Here is a 17,933-nt window from a genome sequence, read left to right as displayed (position 1 = left end):
CTTTCCTACAGCGGTTTGCAGGAAAGAAATTTGCACGATTCCTCCATCAGTACAGACAGTGCTATACAACCTGCCGAGCAACTGTCTGCTTCTGCCGGGAAGCCAGAAGACCGCTATTATCGCAAGCAAATCTGGCAGGCTGATTGTACCAAAGTTGATCAATCGGTCAACTTGGTACATTCAGCCTGCCCACACACTGTTCGAATCTCATCCAGTTCCTGTTGAATAGCCCGAGATTCAAATCGTCCATGACTAGCCTTGCACCTAAGAGATCAAAAGATTCTGGACTGACTTTGGACTATCAGTGACTAAATCACACCAATATCCAACCAGCACATTACAGATGTGATTGGTTGCATTGTTTTTTAGGTCTCCTTTCTTTTATTTTCCACTGGTGATCCAGCCAGTAAGTCTGTTTTTCGAAAGAAAAAGCTGTCCTACAGATGTAGCAGTTAGAGGGTTGAGACAATCCATTTACCACGGACTGCGTCGTTTACAATGATTCGCTTTTATTTATGTAAAACCTTTATCCTAAAAGAAAAATAAATGGTTTGCTGTAACTCATTATAAAGTGTTCGCTGGAGTTTGGCTTCAATTTGTTAGTGTATTTATATCTGTTGGTCCATCCAACATTACCCTCCCCCCCAGACTGACAATGCTGCTGTTCAAAGGTGCCCCCCGTGCTCCTTCATCCAGAGTGGAGACACTAACACAGGAGGTGTGTTACTGGCCAGATCACAGGTGAAAACAGAAGGAAAAAAGCCTAAAAAAAGAAAATGAATGCAGCCACCACATCTAATGATTGGTAAGCTGCAATATATTACATTTTTGGTTCATTTTTGGTTCTGGGTTTACTACAGCTTTAACTAACCTGGTGAAGGATTAATGGTAATGTTATGTTGGAACCAAGTAGATACAGCCTCCCCATTCTTTTAATCCTGTGAATGAAGTTAGAGTTTTCAGTTAACAGAAATGCCGCGTACACACGATCGGACATTCCGACAACAAAATCCTGGATTTATTTCCGACGGATGTTGGCTCAAACTTGTCTTGCCTACACACGGTCGCACAAATGTTGTCAGAAATTGCGAACGCCAAGAACGAGGTGACGTACAACACGTACGACGAGCCGAGAAAAATGAAGTTCAATAGCCAGTGCAGCTCTTCTGCTTGATTCCGAGCATGCGCGGAATTTTGTACACACGATCAGAATTTCCGACAATGGATTTTGTTGTCAGAAAATTTGAGAACCAGCTCTCAAATTTTTGTTGTTGGAAATTCCGACAACAAATGTCTGATAGAGCCTACACACAGTCGAAATTTCAGACAACAAGCTCACACCGAACATTTGTTGCCGGAAATTCCGACCGTGTGTACGCGGCATTAAGACTGTCCTAGCATACAGTGCATCCGAAAAATATTCACAGAGCTTCAATTTTTCCACATTTTGTTATGTTACAGCCTTATTCTTTAAACGGGAGAATCTGGATGCCGCACACCGGATGAAGTTGAAAAAATGTCTTTATTATAAAAATTGGCTCATCAAAAATACAAGAAAATCTGTCAGAATGTACAGACTCAGCTGACGCGTTTCGCACTCCTGGTTGAGTGCTTACTCATGATCCAATTTTTATAATAAAGACATTTTTTCAACTTCATCCGATGTGCGGCATCCAGATTCTCCCGTTTAAAGCTTTGCTCTACCTTGCATTTAGCCAGCACCTGGGACTCTTCACCTCTGAAGGATTCACATTAATCACACACCTGGTTCTAGATCTACCTGAGCGGTGAAACACTTTCTTTGTTTCGACAGCCTTATTCTAACATGCACTAAATTCAATTTTCCTCAAAAATCTACAAACACTTCTCCATAATGACAACGTGAAAGGAGTGCGTTTGAAATCTTTGCAAATTTATTAAAAATAAAAAAAAATCCCATGTACATACAGTAAATATTCACAGCCTTTGCTCAATACTTTGGTGAAGCTCCTTTGGCACAAGTCTTTATGAGTATGATGCTACAAGTTTGGCACACCTATTTTTGGGCAGTGCCTACCATTTTTCTTTGCAGGACCTCTTAAGCTCCATCAGGTTGGATGAGGAGCGTTGGTGCACAGACATTTTCAGATCTCTCCAGAGATGTTCAATCGGGTTCAAGTCTGGGCTCTGGTTGGGCCACTCAAGGACATTCACAGAGTTGTCCCATAGCCACCTATTTGTTATCTTGGCTTTATGCTTAGGCCCGTTGTCCTGTTGGAAGATGAACCTTTGCCCCAGTCTGAGATCCGGAGAGTTCTGGAGCAGGTTTTCATCAAGGATGTCTCTGTACATTGTTGCATTCATCCTTCCCTCGATCCTGACTAGTCTCCCAGTTCCTGCTGCTGAAAAACACCACCACAGCATGATGATGCCACCACCATACTGCACTGTAGGAATGGTATTGGGCAGGTGATGAGCGGTGCCAGGTTTCCTCCAGACATGACACTTGCCATTCCGGCCAAAGAGTTCACTCTGTTTCATCAGACCACAGAATTTTATTTCTCATGATCTGAGAGTCCTTCAGGTGCTTTTTGGCAAACTCAAGGTGTGCTGTCATGTGCCTTTTACTGAGAAGTGGCTTCCATCTGGCCACTCTACCATACAGGCCTGATTGGTGCAGTGCTCCAGAGATAATTGTTCTTCTGGAAGGTTCTCCTTTCTCCACAGAAAAATGCTGGAGCTCTGTCAGAGTGACCATCTGGTTCTTAGTCACTTTCTGACTAATGCCCCGTACACACGGTTGGATTTTCCGATGGAAAATGTCCGATTGGAGCGTGTTGTCGGAAATTCCGACCGTGGGTAGGCTCCATCGGACATTTTCCATCGGATTTTCCGACACACAAAGTTTGAGAGCAGGATATAAAATTTTCCAAAAACAAAATCCGTTGTCAGAAATTCCGATCGTGTGTACACAAATCCGACAGACAAAGTGCCACGCATGCTCAGAATAAATAAAGAGATGAAAGCTATTGGCCACTGCCCCGTTTATAGTCCCGCCGTACGTGTTTTACGTCACCGCGTTTAGAACGATCGGATTTTCCGACAACTTTGTGTGACCGTGTGTATGCAAGACAAGTTTGAGCCAACATCCGTCGGAAAAAATCCTAGGATTTTGTGGTCAGAATGTCCGAACAAAATCCGACCGTGTGTACGGGGCATAAGGCCCTTCTCCCCCGATCGCTCAGTTTGGCCAGGCAGCCCGCTCTAGGAAACGGTTTGTTGGTTCCAAACTTCTTCCATTTATGGATGATAGAGGCCACTGTGCTCATTGGGACCTTCAATGCTGCTGAAATTTTCTGTTCCCTTCCCCAGATCTGTGCCTCAATACAATCCTGCCTCAGAGGTCTACAGACCATTTCTTTGGACTTCATGACTTGGTTTGTGCTCTGACATGCACTGTTAACTGTGGGACCTTATATAGACAGGTGTGTGCTTTTCCAGATCATGTCCAATCAACTGAATTTACCACAAGTGGACTCCAATCAAGTTGTAGAAACATCTCAAGGATGATCAGTGGGAACAGGATGCACCTGAGCTCAATTTTCAGTGTCATGGCAATGGCTGTGAATATTTATGTACATGGGATTGCTTCATTTTTTATTTTTTTTTAAATTTGCAAAACTTTCAAACAAACTTTATGGGGTATTGTTTGTAGAATTTTGAGGAAAATAATGAATTTTATCCATTTTGGAATAAGACTAACATAACAAAATGTGGAAAAAGTGAAGCGCTGTGAACACAGGATGCACTGTACCTCTAAAACCCCATACACTAATGCTGGGCTTGTGTTCCACCAGGATTTGGTTTTTAAAGCCATAGGGCCAGTTCGCACCACATGCAGTCCAGTGCGTTTTTTTCTGCATCAAAAAATGCATGGAAAGTAGGTTATATGGTTTCCAATGACATAGTTCATACCAGTGGAATCACAGTTCCAGGGCTTTCCAGTTCCAGAAAAAGCTGCACTGGACTGTACTGGAACGTGGTAAAACGCATCAAACCAGTCCACACCATAGAAAAACGCAGTCCGGATGTGTTCCCGGATGCTTTTCTGCATGTGCGTTCCAGTGTGTTTTTGGTGAATTCCAGTGCATGTTTCCCCCTTTTTTTCTTAACCTTAAAAATAGGACGTGTGCTCCAGTGCGTTTCAGTGCATTTTTAATGTGTTTCCAGTACAGTCCAGTGCAGAAAACATGCAGCATGTTCTACTTTTTTTTTCCAGAACTGAACGCACTGGTGTGAACTATGCCATTGAAAACCATATAACCTACTATCTATGCATTTTTAAAAAAAAACAGGTAAAATAAATATCTGCGCTAACTAAAAAAGAGCATCAAAAAGCAGCTGGCATAGTTTGTAGATTTCATCAAACATAAATATAAAAGTCAGAATGCAGCGCTTAAATAAAATAAATGTCCAAATATAAATAATAGTCCATGGACCTCAATCGGCAATAAAGATGACATGGAAACCTCCACCAGACTTCAGTGTGTGAAAGAAAAGCACACCACACCCACGTGCTATCAGTCTGCTTACCAGAAAGATATAAACAATAAGCGATGTACTCATATGGTGCAGAAGGTCAGCAGCAAATCCAAACGGCCTCTGATGATATCCACATAGGATGAAACATGTCAGGCTGGTCGATGCAAGTACGCTGAGAGCCGCGGATTGTTCCTGTTTTTTTGCGATTAATTTTACTTCCTACCTGTAAGTAGACTACAATAAATCTTGACTGTTTTACCTTACGGGCTTCACTATTGTTGCTTTCTTTTCATTGGTTTATTCCTGTTGATGACTGCACCAATGCATCTATCCTTAATGTGAGTCCTGAGCCTGCGATATGTGGTGACCCGATTGCTTCCATGCTGTGCCTACCAATGATAGAGTGTGCCATTTGGATTTGCTGCTGACCTTCTGCACCATATGAGTACATCGCTTATTGTTTATATCTTTCTGGTAAGCAGACTGATAGCACGTGCGTGTGGTGTGCTTTTCTTTCACACACTGAAGTCTGGTGGAGGTTTCCATGTCATCTTTATTGCCGATTGAGGTCCATGTACTATTATTTATATTTGGACATTTATTTTATTTAAGCGCTGCATTCTGACTTTTATATCTATGCATTTTTGATGCAAAAAAAAAAAAAAAATAACCACACTGGACTGCATGTGGTGTGAACGGGCCCTTACAAAAGATTTGTTTACAAGCAAGTTTTGTGATAGCGGTAAAGCAAATAACATTCTGTTCTCAATAAGAACTCACCTGTTAAGATAATGTTGGGAACACTTCCCCCATAGTTGGAATACAAGTAGCTTGACCGCAACTGGAAGGGGTCCTGGAGGTTTCCATGGCTCCCTCCTAGTCCCATCATGGCTGCCTGGGAGTACTGGAGATTCATATTTGGATCAAAGAAATTGGTGTTGGGTAGAGAATTGCTCGGACTCTCGTACATATCATATTGTTCTTGCTGAAAGGTAAACATAAATTATAAATCACCATCAAGGCTAGTAATCTATGTGTTACATAAAAGTTAAATAAAAACATCTCTTTCTATAAATGATGAGCAAAACATTTAGGCTGGGTTCACACATGTGATGCGGGAAGCAGCACAAATCCTGTGCGGGTTCCGGCATCGCATGTCACTCGCTGGCAGTTCACACTGCCCTCTGTGAACCGCTGCGGGTGTCAATAGAACCCATGCGATCCGATTCCAATGTGGACCAAAAAAAAAAAAAAAAAAAGGGTCCTGCACCATTTTGGTGTGAATGCGATTTCAGCCATACAGTTTGTATGCAAAAACATTGCATGAGATCTGCACAGCAATGCGGTGTGAATCATGTGATGTCAGTGTTTGCACCAGTGTGAACCAATCCTTAAAGGACAACAAGAACTAATACAATTTACATCTTCATTGTTAACATTACGTGATCATAATCCCATAATAAACTCTGTTTAAAAGGGTCCTCATACCTCAACACTGCCTGCATGTGAAAGAAAATATAAAGACATCAGGGCCTGTGTGCCCACACATGAGCCGGGTGTCATCGGTGCCATTTTCAAAAAAATAAAAGCATTCAAAAATGCCAATCTTGGTGTTTTGAATGCTTTTAAGTGCAGATGAGAGATTTAGGGTCTTTTTGACCCCAAATGCCTCCATAAAGGGATTTCACATGCCTATTGCTGTCACAAGAGATGTTTACATTCCTTGTGACAGGAATAAAAGTGATAAAAAATAAATTAATTAAAAAGTAGTAAAAGTGACCCCCCCCCCCCATGAATGCACGCTTCATTCCGGCACGCATGCAAACAGCAATCGGCCCACACATGCAAGGTATCACCGCGAACATCAGATCATGGGTAGTAATTCTAGCATTAGACTTCCTCTGTAAATCTAAAGTGGTAACCTGTAAAGGCTTTTACAGTGGCGCTCATGGATAGTAAAATGTACGTTGATTGTCGCTGTTGCACGTGTGTGCCTAATTTTAAAGCATGACATGTTTGATATCTACTCACTTGGCGTAACATCAGCTTTCATATTTTACAAAAAATTGGTTTATGTATTGTGTTTTTTGCAATATAATTAAAACAAAAAGTGTATTTATTCCCCAAAAATTAAATTTGAGAAACTGCTGCCCAAATACCATATGACATAAAAATTGCAAAACCCACCAATTTATTCTCTAGCGCCTCTGCTTAAAAAAAAAAAAAAATTATATATATATATATATATATATATATATATATATATATATATATATATATATATATATATATATATATATATATATATATATATATATATATATATATATATATATATATATATTTGGGGGTTCGAAGACCTTTTCTAGCAAAAAATACTGGCCTGTAGCTAAAGTGGTTATACTATATATTTTACTTATAATTTAATATTTAGATTTATTTTTTAGTATGCTATTTTTTTTTTTTTTTTTTTAGTCCAAACCAAAATTACAAAATATTTTAAACACAATATATTCTCTTTACAGGATGTATGTGGTCTAGTTGGAATGATCATATAATCTACACAGGAGTAGGAACTTCAGCATCACACACACACAGACAAAATTGCTGATGGGCTCTGGACATTTTTTGTTGAGGTTTTCCTGGGACATGTATAGGCCTTAGGCCCCTTTCACACTGGGGCGGTTTACAGGCGTTATTGCGCTAAAAATACCGCTCGCAAACCGCCCCAAAACAGCCTCCGCTGTTTGTTCAGTGTGAAAGCCCGAGGGTTTTCACACTGAAGCAGTGCACTGGCAGGAGAAGAAAAAATCTCCTGTCAGCCGCATCTTTGGAGCGGTGAAGGAGCGGTGTATTCACCGCTCCTGCCCATTGAAATCAATGGGACAGTGCAGCTATACCACGGCTATAGCCGCGCTATACGAGTGGTTTTAACCCTTTTTCGGCCGCCAGCGGGGGGGTTAAAACCGCACCGCTAGCGGCTGAATACCGCAGTAAAACAGCGCTAAAAATAGCGCTGTTTTACTGCCAACGCCCCCTACCGCCCCAGTGTGAAAGGGGCCTTACTGTCTTTTTTTTTTTTTTTTTTTAATTATGGCCAGGACTAAACATTTAACGTTAAAATATTTCCTTTTTTTAGTCAGGTAAATATTCATATTATAGATGAATATTATGCACTCTCGTACCCAGATTGACTGACGTCAGTCTTTTCTGAATCACTGATCTGGAACAAGAATGGAGTTCAGGAAAACAAAATAGAACTCCTGATGGGTATACTTGCAGCAGGTCAGCAGTTTAAAAAAAATGCTGAAACCACTGAATCAGTATAACCACCTGAGAGCTACATTTTGTTTTCTTTTAGGAGAACCCAGCATCAGCAGCCTTCATATTTTAAAGTGGAACCTCACTCTCAAAATCAACATTGATTATTTTGAATCCTTAGTGTCAGTTCACACTACAACGACTGCCACAGCCAGAAATGCTAGGGGGTGTTTTTCCAAGTGATTTCTCAACAAATAAAGATGCATGAGGGAGTTTGCTTTGAACATTAAAAATGAATTAATTTGTGTTCTTGGTGCTCAGATGCAGTGAAGATCCGCCTCAGGGCCTCCGTCACACTGGAATACTTAAAGTGGAACTTCACTCTTTCAATCAACATTGACTATTTTTAATCCTTATGCTGCTAGCATTAGCAAATAGATAGGAAGGCATATTATATCTACTTGTTTTAAACTTTTTTTTGTACATTTCTTCAGTTACTTCCTAGTTTCTGGCCTAGGTAAATGATGTCATACATCCCAGGAGTCTTCAGGAGGGACAGGTTGGGTTTTCTCAGCTAAGCACACCATCCTGCCTGCATGGCTGAGCTAAGGGTAGATGGATTCCAGGAGGTTATTGGGGGAGTTTGCTTTGAATATTAAAAATGAATTATATAGCATTTTTGGTTTATGGTGCTCAGTTGCAATGTAGTTCCACATTAAGGCTAAGACCATGCAAGGGCTGCGTTTGTGCAGGCAATCCCATTCATGTCAATTCGGATGCAGCGGCTGCACAGACACCCAATTTGCCAGTCATGTGGGCGTCTGTGTTAAAGAACCCTCACCCACAAAGATGTCAAAATGAGAGCAGTGTCTGTGCACCTGCTGTGTTCCAATTAACATGAATGGGATTGCCTGTACAGGGATGCATGGAACAACCATGGGGGCTAACATGGCCCTCACATGGGCATATGCTCTTTAAAATTAAAAAAACAGAAATCTGTTGAAATGCATGTTAAATCAGTGGACTAACCTGGTGCCATAGGTACTTTCCTTGTCTATTAGGTTGTTGCTGATCAAGGAAGGTATCAGCAAAGAAGCCACTCAAAGAGTTCTATGGAAAGGAAAATAATAAATTACGTGGATGATTAACAGAATACCATTCTGGCCCAGTGGGCTGTCAATTCTTGAACATTTCATTTTCTGACCAAACTTTTAGTGCGCTTGGTGTAAAACAAAACCATTATGCTTCAATCAGCTTACGTTTAGCGCAGGCATGCTTAAAGTGGAGGGCCACCCAAAAAAAAAATAAAAAATTACACCAAACTGTTCCTAAAAATATAAAAAAAATGTTTTTATATAACTTACCAGAATTGGCTGTTGCTAGGCAGATCGTCCTAATATGCCACTTCCTACACCGCAGTGATCTTCAGTCTTTTCCTCCTCGCATTGTTTTCCAGGGAATGGGGCGCGCTGTGTTCTGGGACACACACACTTCCCAGAACACAGCGCGCCCCATTCACAAAGCAGAAAACGGGCAGTTAAGCCGCAAGGCTCCGCTGCTACACTGCCTGTTACCCTTAGTTCGAATGGCGGCGCCGGGACCCGAGGGACGGGTCGGCCGAGGGCGGCCGACATCACGGGCACCCTGGACAGGCAAGTGTGCTTATTAAAAGTCAGCAGCTACAGTGTTTGTAGCTGCTGACTTTTAAAAAATTTTTTTTTCAGCTGGCCCACCACTTTAACCCGTGGCCCGTGACCTCAAGCCTATGGCAGTTTCGGGTGCATGCCGCTCTTACTGAATGATTGCCGGTTCTCCATAATCTTTGCAGATGTCATACACAAGCTGTTATTGTGGCCGGCTCCCTACTCTTCTCTTTCTTTCCTTACACACAGACATGGGGTGAGGAGCCTTTAGCCAAGTGGATTATATCTAGTGGCATCAATACAGGAGTTCTGAAGGTGAATTCTCACAGTTGTGTGAGAGGAGCTTGGCGTCATTCCAGGAGCTTGGTGTCATTTTATCTTTGCTTAATAAAGAAATGTATTGCCCTACTAGGACTTGCGCTTCCCTGGTCTGTTTTTGTGTTTAGATTGCAACCATCCCTTGAATTGCCAAAACAAGGACTGCGGACAAAGACCCTGAGATAGTAAAGGCTGCAACAATGGTTCAGGGTTTTTTGACTGGTCACACGCGAGTGCGAGAGTGCGATTAGAGGTGATCTGGTAATGCGAAATGTGATTTTTGCGATTACAACGCAATTGTGAACAGTGGGTAAACCTCCACTCTCAATTGTTGTTTTTCAAAATATTCATTATGCTATTCTAGAGCCGCACGATTCTGGCTAAAATGAGAATCACAATTTTTTTTTGCTTAGAATAAAGATCACGATTCTCACAGCGTAACATCCTCTTTTACATTATACAAAAAAAAAAAAAAATGGGCTAACATTAGTTTTTTATTTTTAATTGATGAAAATTTTTTTTTTTTAAATTGTGTTTGAAAAAACGCTGCTTAAATACAGTGTGACATAAAATAATGCAACCGCCATTTTATTCTTAGTCTTTGATTAAAAAAGAAATCTTTTTATAAATATAATATAATATAATATAATATAATATAATATGTTTGGAGGTTCTAAGTAATTTTCTAGTAAAAAATACTGATTTTAACTTGTAAGCAACAAGTGTCAGAAAAAGGTTTAGTCTTTAAAGCAGAGTTCCACCCATTTCTGTGTTTATTGAAAGTCAGCAGTCCCGGTCACCTGTCCCACGGGTCCAGCGATGCGGCCGCCCGAAGCTACGCTTCTCTCTTTCTACTCTCTGCGAGGGCTGGCATTGTGAGTGTAGGCACCCAGCTGTGACAGCTTGCAGCTTCACAGCCGGGTGCGAGTCGCGCTGCATGTTCTGAATGGCTGGGCAAGCTTCGGGGAACTGTGACGTGTCCCAAAAGATTGCAGGAGGGAGGGGGGAGAGGAGAACTTCCACTCGGCACAATGGGCAGGGTACCTGTCAGAACTAGGTACCCGCTCCCACCTCCAAAAAAAAAAAAAGAAATGACATGCCAAATGTGGCAAGTCAGGGGGGTCAGGAGTCCATAAAGCAGAAGTTCCATTTTTGGGTGGAACTCAGCTTTAAGTGCTTAAACTGCCCTCATTTACAGACCGAAGTTCATTCCTTTGATCTAAAAGAACTAAACGAAACTTTGTTTATAGTGATCTCCTAGTGCTGACAATGCTGTGATAAACTTGGCAGGCTGCCTGTTTTTTTTTTTTTGACAGCTGTCAGCTGTGAGCAGAGAATTCTCTGCACTGAATCCAGGATGAAGATCGTGAGGGGGGTTGAATCAAGATCACGATTTTCTAACGATTAATTGTGCAGCTCTATGCTATTCAAAATAAAAAATTGGAATTTCTAAATCATTTAATTTAATTGTGGCCCACAACTGGTTACCAAACCATTTAAGCGGCCCTCACCAGGGCTTTTTTATTCTCAGTGAATAGGTACAGGAACTACCCCTTTCCGAGCCAACTGTCCCTGCCACCTACCCACTTCAGAGCACCATTCTTTGATTCTGCCCCCTAACGGCCTCCCAGTAATGCCCCTTTTTGAGACTACAGAACCAAGTATAATTTTGGGGTGCTAAAAAAATTTAAAAAATGAAATGGAATTTGTTAAGGATAACAAGAAAGGAAGTAAAATAGATCCCCTGTAGATGGCAACAAGGAACACCCCCAGCAACAGTAGACTTCCAATAGCCAGCTTCAATAGACTCCTCCCTCAACAGCAGATCCTTCCCAGCAACGATTGTCCCCCAGCAACATAGGATAGATCCCCTCCAGAATCAATTACTTACATTCAGTGCTGGAGGTGTCGGAACTCCCTGCATTCCAGCTGAAAAAAAGCCCTGTCCCTCACTCTTCAAAAGGTTGAGCACCTCTGATTTAGTCATTCATTCAATTTAGAGATTTTTAGATTTCGAAAGAAAGTGCGATATTCCTCTTACATCCTCAATGCTTTACTGCAAAAGTATATCCTGCTATGCTTACAGCCAAACCAAGCTCAGGAAAGGCTGACATAGGATGACAGAAGGCTGGACAGAAAGACAGCAGGGTCTAGCAGAACACACTTCCCCATAAATACAACGTTCTATCCAATGTGCTCAGTTTTGATCCTTAAGGCCCCTTTCACACTGGGGCGGTTTGCAGGCGTTATTGCGCTGTTTGTTCAGTGTGAAAGCCCGAGGGCTTTCACACTGAAGCGGTGCGCTGGCAGGAGAAGAAAAAATCTCCTGTCAGCCGCATCTTTGGAGCGGTGAAGGAGCGGTGTATTCACCGCTCCTAAACCGATCCTGCCCATTGAAATAAATGGGACAGCGCGGCTATACCGCGGTAATAGTGCGGCTATAGCCGCGCTATACGAGGGGTTTTAACCCTTTTTCGGCCGCCAGCGGGGGGTTAAAATTGCACCGCTAGCGGCCGAATACCGTGGTAAAACAGCACTAAAAATAGCGCTGTTTTACCGCCGACGCCCCCTACCGCCCCAGTGTGAAAGGGGCCTTAGTCTTAACCTTTTTGTCATGGTTGAAATTCACCATCTCAACCATGACAGCATGTGAAAAAATAAGGAAAGGGAAACAAACGAGGACAAAAGGGAAAGAAACACAACTCATAGGCTAAATGTAGCAATGCAATTAATGGAGAGGTAAACGGGAGAACGTCAGAACACTGAAGACACCTCGGGTACTATACTCACATTAGCCAAATTGAGATCCAGAGGAGGGCATGGCACAGGTGAGGGAGGCTGTAAATTTTGGGATTCATGAGGATCGTGCATTTGTTGTAGTGGATGCTGGGACTGGTCTTGGTACATAGGATAAGGTGGAGGAGGTTCCAGTGGAGGCAAAGAGAGAGGAATCCTGTCCATAGCAACTCCCTAGCAAATTAGAAGTATGAACAATTAACATGAGAATAGCCAATAGCATCTAGGCAGCAGGTTGTTTCTTGCAAAAGTACATACTGGAGTGACTCTATAGTATTGTTTTCTCCAAAGTGTGGTAAAAATTGTTTCTTTTTTACTTTTTTAATATAGTGGGGAATGCATAAAATCCCTGTCAGGCTTTTGTTTTGCTGTCCCATTGATTTATGTACAGTTCTACACACTTCCTCTGCTGTAGTCACTGCAGGAAAACTCTGATTATGAAGCTTAAATCCCTCTAAAGAAAGCCATAGCTTGTGCAAGGAAAGAAAATCGCTTGAATCCCTCTCACTGTGCTATTGTATTCTGACAGCAGGAAGTTTCCCCGCTGTCAGAATACGATTACTGCTGGTGGCTATAGCTGCCGGCAGTAATCACACAAAATTGAATCCAATAGGCCGGTTGAACAAGCCTGCCCATAGATTTATTGAAATTAGTCTGGTTCAGCAGGAATTTCGATCTGTCTATGGTAGGCTCTAGACAGCAGTCACCAGTATGTCCCCATTTTAATAGTTCTCCTCATCTCCTGTTCTGGTGACAACCTGGAAAGGTTTGTATTTCCTATTACCTTATATCTGCATGACAATGTCACCAGGACAGGGTGTTGGTGAATCCTATTAGTTAGGACACCGATCGAGGTTCTAACCATTCTCTACGATTTAAGAAAAAAAAAAAAAAAAAAAAAAAAAGACTATAGCTACACCTCCAGTCTTCTGTGGGACGCCCACAAAGCTACAGTCTATGAAAACTGGGTGGGAGGGGTTAACCCTTTTGTCCCTACTGAGTGTGATAAATTCCTTGGCAGTCTAAAGCTGGCTTTACACTCAAAGATTTATTTCAGCCTGCAGGCTGAACTAAATCTATCAGATACATAAAGTAGATGGACCCAATCTTCTGCTGTGACCATTTTATTCTGACAGCAAGTGCTACTGGCTGTCAGAATACTTGAACCATGCCTGTATCTGATTGGATGTAGGTGCAGTTCAGCCAACAATTCTTTGCCCAGCTCCATAATTTTTAAATTGAAGGACATCAGGTGGAGTGGTACCTTCAGGGGCACCCACTGATTGACTTTTGGCTGGTTTGTTAGGAGTGTATCTTCAGCTTCAGTTGGAACATTTCCCTCACCCAGAGACAAACCACAGCCATGATGTTTGTAATCATGCCCGAGTCATCAATGAACAGAAAATAACTTATTATTGGTTAACCTGCTTTATAACAGGGATGTCTAACCAGCGGCTCAAGACTGCTTTATAACAGGGATGTCCAACCTGCGGCCCAAGATGGCTTTATAACAGGGATGTCCAACCTGTGGCCCAAGGTGGCTTTATAACAGGGATGTCCAATCTGTGGCCCAAGGTGGCTTTATAACAGGGGTGTCCAACCTGCTGCCCAACAAAATTGTAAACTTAAAAATGTGGATTTTATTTTATTTTTTTGTAAAAATGCATTTACGCTTAGCGGCCGAAGAAACATTTGACAGTGTCCCTTTACTAGAAGTTTTACCTTCCCAAAGAAAAATCTCCACTCTTCACAATCACTCCTTATTCATGACATCAGGCAGCACCTATATTCGTGAGCAACTATTTTCAAGGATGAAGCACAGGAAGGGCAAAATTAGAACCAAAATATCTGATGAGCACCTTGGGAATTCATTGAGAATTGTTACTTCATCCATCCGGATATTGATATGTTCATTTATCAAAAACAGTGTCAAATATTGCACTATTTTTATGTTGCCCTGTTTTAATTTTATTATTAAAAAAATTAAAAAATGAAGTTATATTACTCAGATAGGAACATTTTCTATATCAGTGATCATTAACTTGTAAAATGCCTGACTTTTTCTGCTCATCGGCTATCCTTATTGTTTGTGTATTTTATGTGCTGCCCAAGACAATTCCTCTTCTTTCAATGTGGCCCAGGAAGGTCAAAAGGTCGGACACCCCTAGTTTATATTAAGATGCAGTTGGAAAAGCAAATACTACTACTAATACATCTGAATGTATAGATTCAGACCAGAATAAACGAAAGTTCATTTAATTCAATCACACATTTTTACTATTAAACAGCAGAGCTACTGCGAAAAGGGAGGTCCCTCCATACAGCCATAGAAAGTCCATAAGCGTCACCCTTCCAGTGAAAACCCCCACAAGCCAGAAATACAATCTTCTATCATTTTAAACCAGCTACACGCACGATTACCTGCTGAAACTTTACCTGAGAGTTTGCCATGCTCATGGGGCTGGTAGGTGAAAACTGGCCACTACCACATCGGCTTGGATCGCTGCCTGGCGTCAAGGTGAGAGGGCTGACAGGAGTGTGCCTTCGTCTTGGGGAACTGCCAAGCGCAGCTGTTGGAAGAGAAGGGTTGCTAAGGGAGGCCAGACGAAGAGACGGGTGAAGTGATGCATTGGATCGGCCAGACTGAGGACCATGGTTGTTTACAGAAGAGGCAAGTGAGGTGTTGTTCATTGTTCCTTGAATGGGTTGATTGTTCCGTGTGTTCTGCAAACCTGTCAAAAGGTATATATAAAAAAGTGAGTGAAGCCAATGCAACGTTTGCTTTTCTATCAAGGTAACACAGAAGAGTATGCTGGCATCGCCTTAGATCATAGGCACAGAGCCAGGATGAAGAAACTCAACACCTGAAAGGAAGATAAGTAATGAAAGCACCGCTGTAATTGTTAATTCATCCAACTATCCCTTCGCCAGAAGAAAAACGTTTGAGGTTTTAAGAGCCCCTGCACCTGTTATAAGTCAATATACGTCTATCTTAGAGTAATCTTAAAGATTATTACTGAAGTTTTATGTACCAATGAAATTCAGTAAACCAACCAAGTGATTTATCCTGGTCCCTCTGACTTTTCTACAGACAAACCCCTATTCACAGCCATATAATGGCAGCATTATCAGAACTGCTTCATGGAACTTGAACTTGCATTTTTAAGTCAAAAAGAGTGGGATGTAGGGTACAAAGACCCCATTGAAAGGGAAAAAAAAGATTTCCATGTGCTTTTCTTCTTCTTATTTTTTCTGGCTCACCACTTACCCTAGTTTAGCTCAGCCCTGGTACTTGCCAGTCTGTGTCACATGCACCGTATCTTATTAACCTTTCATTTTCAGCTGAGCTGAACAGTACTGGGAGGGAAGAAGTGGCTTTACTTTCTAGGAAAATTCAGTAATGCAAAGCAAATTATTCAACAGCAATGCAGCAATCTTGTCTGGAGATTACCTAGCATTAGAATTATGCTCCATCTACTTATCTACTTTTTCATCTCCTTTCAAGTGACGTTTTATCCTTGGTGCCAGTGCTATTTTGGCGTTTTCATCCTGCCTCCTGTTTGGCAGTTTTTGTCCATGGAGCGACTGGTGCTGGGTACCACTTACATCCTACCCCCCCCCCCCCCCCCCACCCCACAGCTAGGGGTCGACCGATTATCTGTCGGCCGATATTTACTTTTTTTGAAGCATCGATATCGGTCACAAACTTACCAATGTTACCGATATTGCTACAAGGGGTTGTGCCGGGGTGATTCATGTAGCTGCCAGCATCACCCCCCGTTCTTTAGCGCGGATGGTCAGATTTCTTGTAATAGCAACCGTTGTGGCTCAGCAGACGCTCGGCTGTTAGTTCAAGCTGCCGGAGGGAACGTCTCCCCCCTTCCTGCCTCCGCGACTGGGTCTCCTGTCCCACCAAAAACGCCGATCATGACAATTTGAATACTTTCAAGTGCAAAGGAGGAGTTTGGGGTCTTATAGACCCCAGATCCCTCCATAAAGAGTACCTGTCATATGCCTATTACTGTCACAAGGGATGTTTACATTCCTTGTGACAGCAATAAAAGTGATACATTTTTTTTTTAAAAAGGACAGTGTAAAAATAAAAAAAAGTTTAAATCTACAGAATATCGGCACTTGACCTGAATGGCAGCCAAAAAAAATCGGTATCGGCCCTGAAAAAAACTATATCGGTCGACCCCTACCCACAACATTCTTTGGTGCCTATCAAGGGCCCCCCCACCCCACCCCCACCCCACAGGCCAGGCACAGAGGAGTCAGGAGATTTCTATATGCACAGTACTCTGCATAAACTGGTGTATTTTTCATTTATCCAGAAAAATTATATAGGATTGCTCCTGGTGTATATCGTCTATTTCATTTTAAATATTTATTATGAATGGACAATACCAAGTCCTGAAGAAGCAGAACTAAACTGCGAAACCCCTTAACATGAGTGTCAAGAAAGGCAGAGCGTCTAAAAAATGTGTTATTTATATACCTACATGGTCTGATATAGGCATGTCCTATGTATATATCAGACACATTGGGTTTCTAAAAATTATGCATTTTATTGAAGGTCTTTAAAATAAAATTGAGATACAATTTTTTATATATTATCGGATTGGGTGTTCCTCATTGCTACATTTAAAGTAAATGTTAACCTCCACCTTGTTAAATAACCCATTCAGTTTAAAATAGAACTGAATGGCAAACACATGTATGTGTGTGTTATCACCTCAGCTGCATAAGGTGCTCAGAGAGTTGGGGGAAAAAGAAGCTGCAGCACACTGGTCTTCCCAGAGAGTGGGTGGGTGTGTCAGCTGAAGTCTGATCATTGAAGGAGAGCTGGCTGAGTTCTCAGCACAGCTAGAAAACGGACTATACTGTGCTCTCATGATCAGTGTGGTCAGTTTTTAATAGGGAAGCAGAGGGCTCTATCTTTTGATGTGTTGCTGGATCAAACATTGGCATGGCAGCATTTGAGGATGTTTATTTTGGCTGTGAAAACCATGATTGGCGGAACAGAGTGTGGACAGCAGTGTGTCACGTTTCTAGAAACCACTTCTCAGCCAGCAACTAGTGGCCAAACAAAAGTCAAAAAGTAAATCTTAGAAAGCCAAGCAGACGGAGGAACGGGCCAAAAGTCGCAAAATAGGGACGCTGTGCAGTTGCCGACAATAACAGAGCACTCAGAGGAGATATGTGGTTGATCCCTGCAGTTGTGGGTTTGGATGCTGCACAGGGCCTACATTTGACAACACTCTATTGGGGAACAGAGTTGGAACAGTATCCTTTGTACAAGCTACTGGGGGTAAATGAGCGACAATATTCCTGTGTGACTGACAGAGTAAACGGACGAGTTCCTCCGCAGTTCCTCCACATTCTTCTGTATCC

At 42.0% G+C, this 17,933-nt stretch overlaps 1 protein-coding gene across 2 annotated transcripts in view; it reads right to left on the bottom strand.

Annotated features, from left to right (window-relative positions):
- The window catches only part of CRTC3 (CREB regulated transcription coactivator 3), a 221,507-nt gene that overhangs the window by 21,444 nt on the left and 182,130 nt on the right, over positions 1–17,933 (bottom strand). For both annotated transcript variants that reach the window (XM_073618561.1, XM_073618562.1), the window contains 4 exons: positions 14,976–15,271; positions 12,534–12,713; positions 8,812–8,892; positions 5,302–5,506 (listed from right to left, as the gene is read on the bottom strand). In XM_073618561.1, coding sequence (XP_073474662.1) covers positions 5,302–5,506; positions 8,812–8,892; positions 12,534–12,713; positions 14,976–15,271 — 762 coding nt within the window. The remainder of the gene's footprint in view (positions 1–5,301; positions 5,507–8,811; positions 8,893–12,533; positions 12,714–14,975; positions 15,272–17,933) is intronic.

This window comes from Aquarana catesbeiana, linkage group LG03 (assembly GCF_042186555.1).
Source record: "Aquarana catesbeiana isolate 2022-GZ linkage group LG03, ASM4218655v1, whole genome shotgun sequence".
NCBI classification, from domain to species: domain Eukaryota; kingdom Metazoa; phylum Chordata; class Amphibia; order Anura; family Ranidae; genus Aquarana; species Aquarana catesbeiana.
This window is presented reverse-complemented; position numbering and strand designations above follow the sequence as displayed.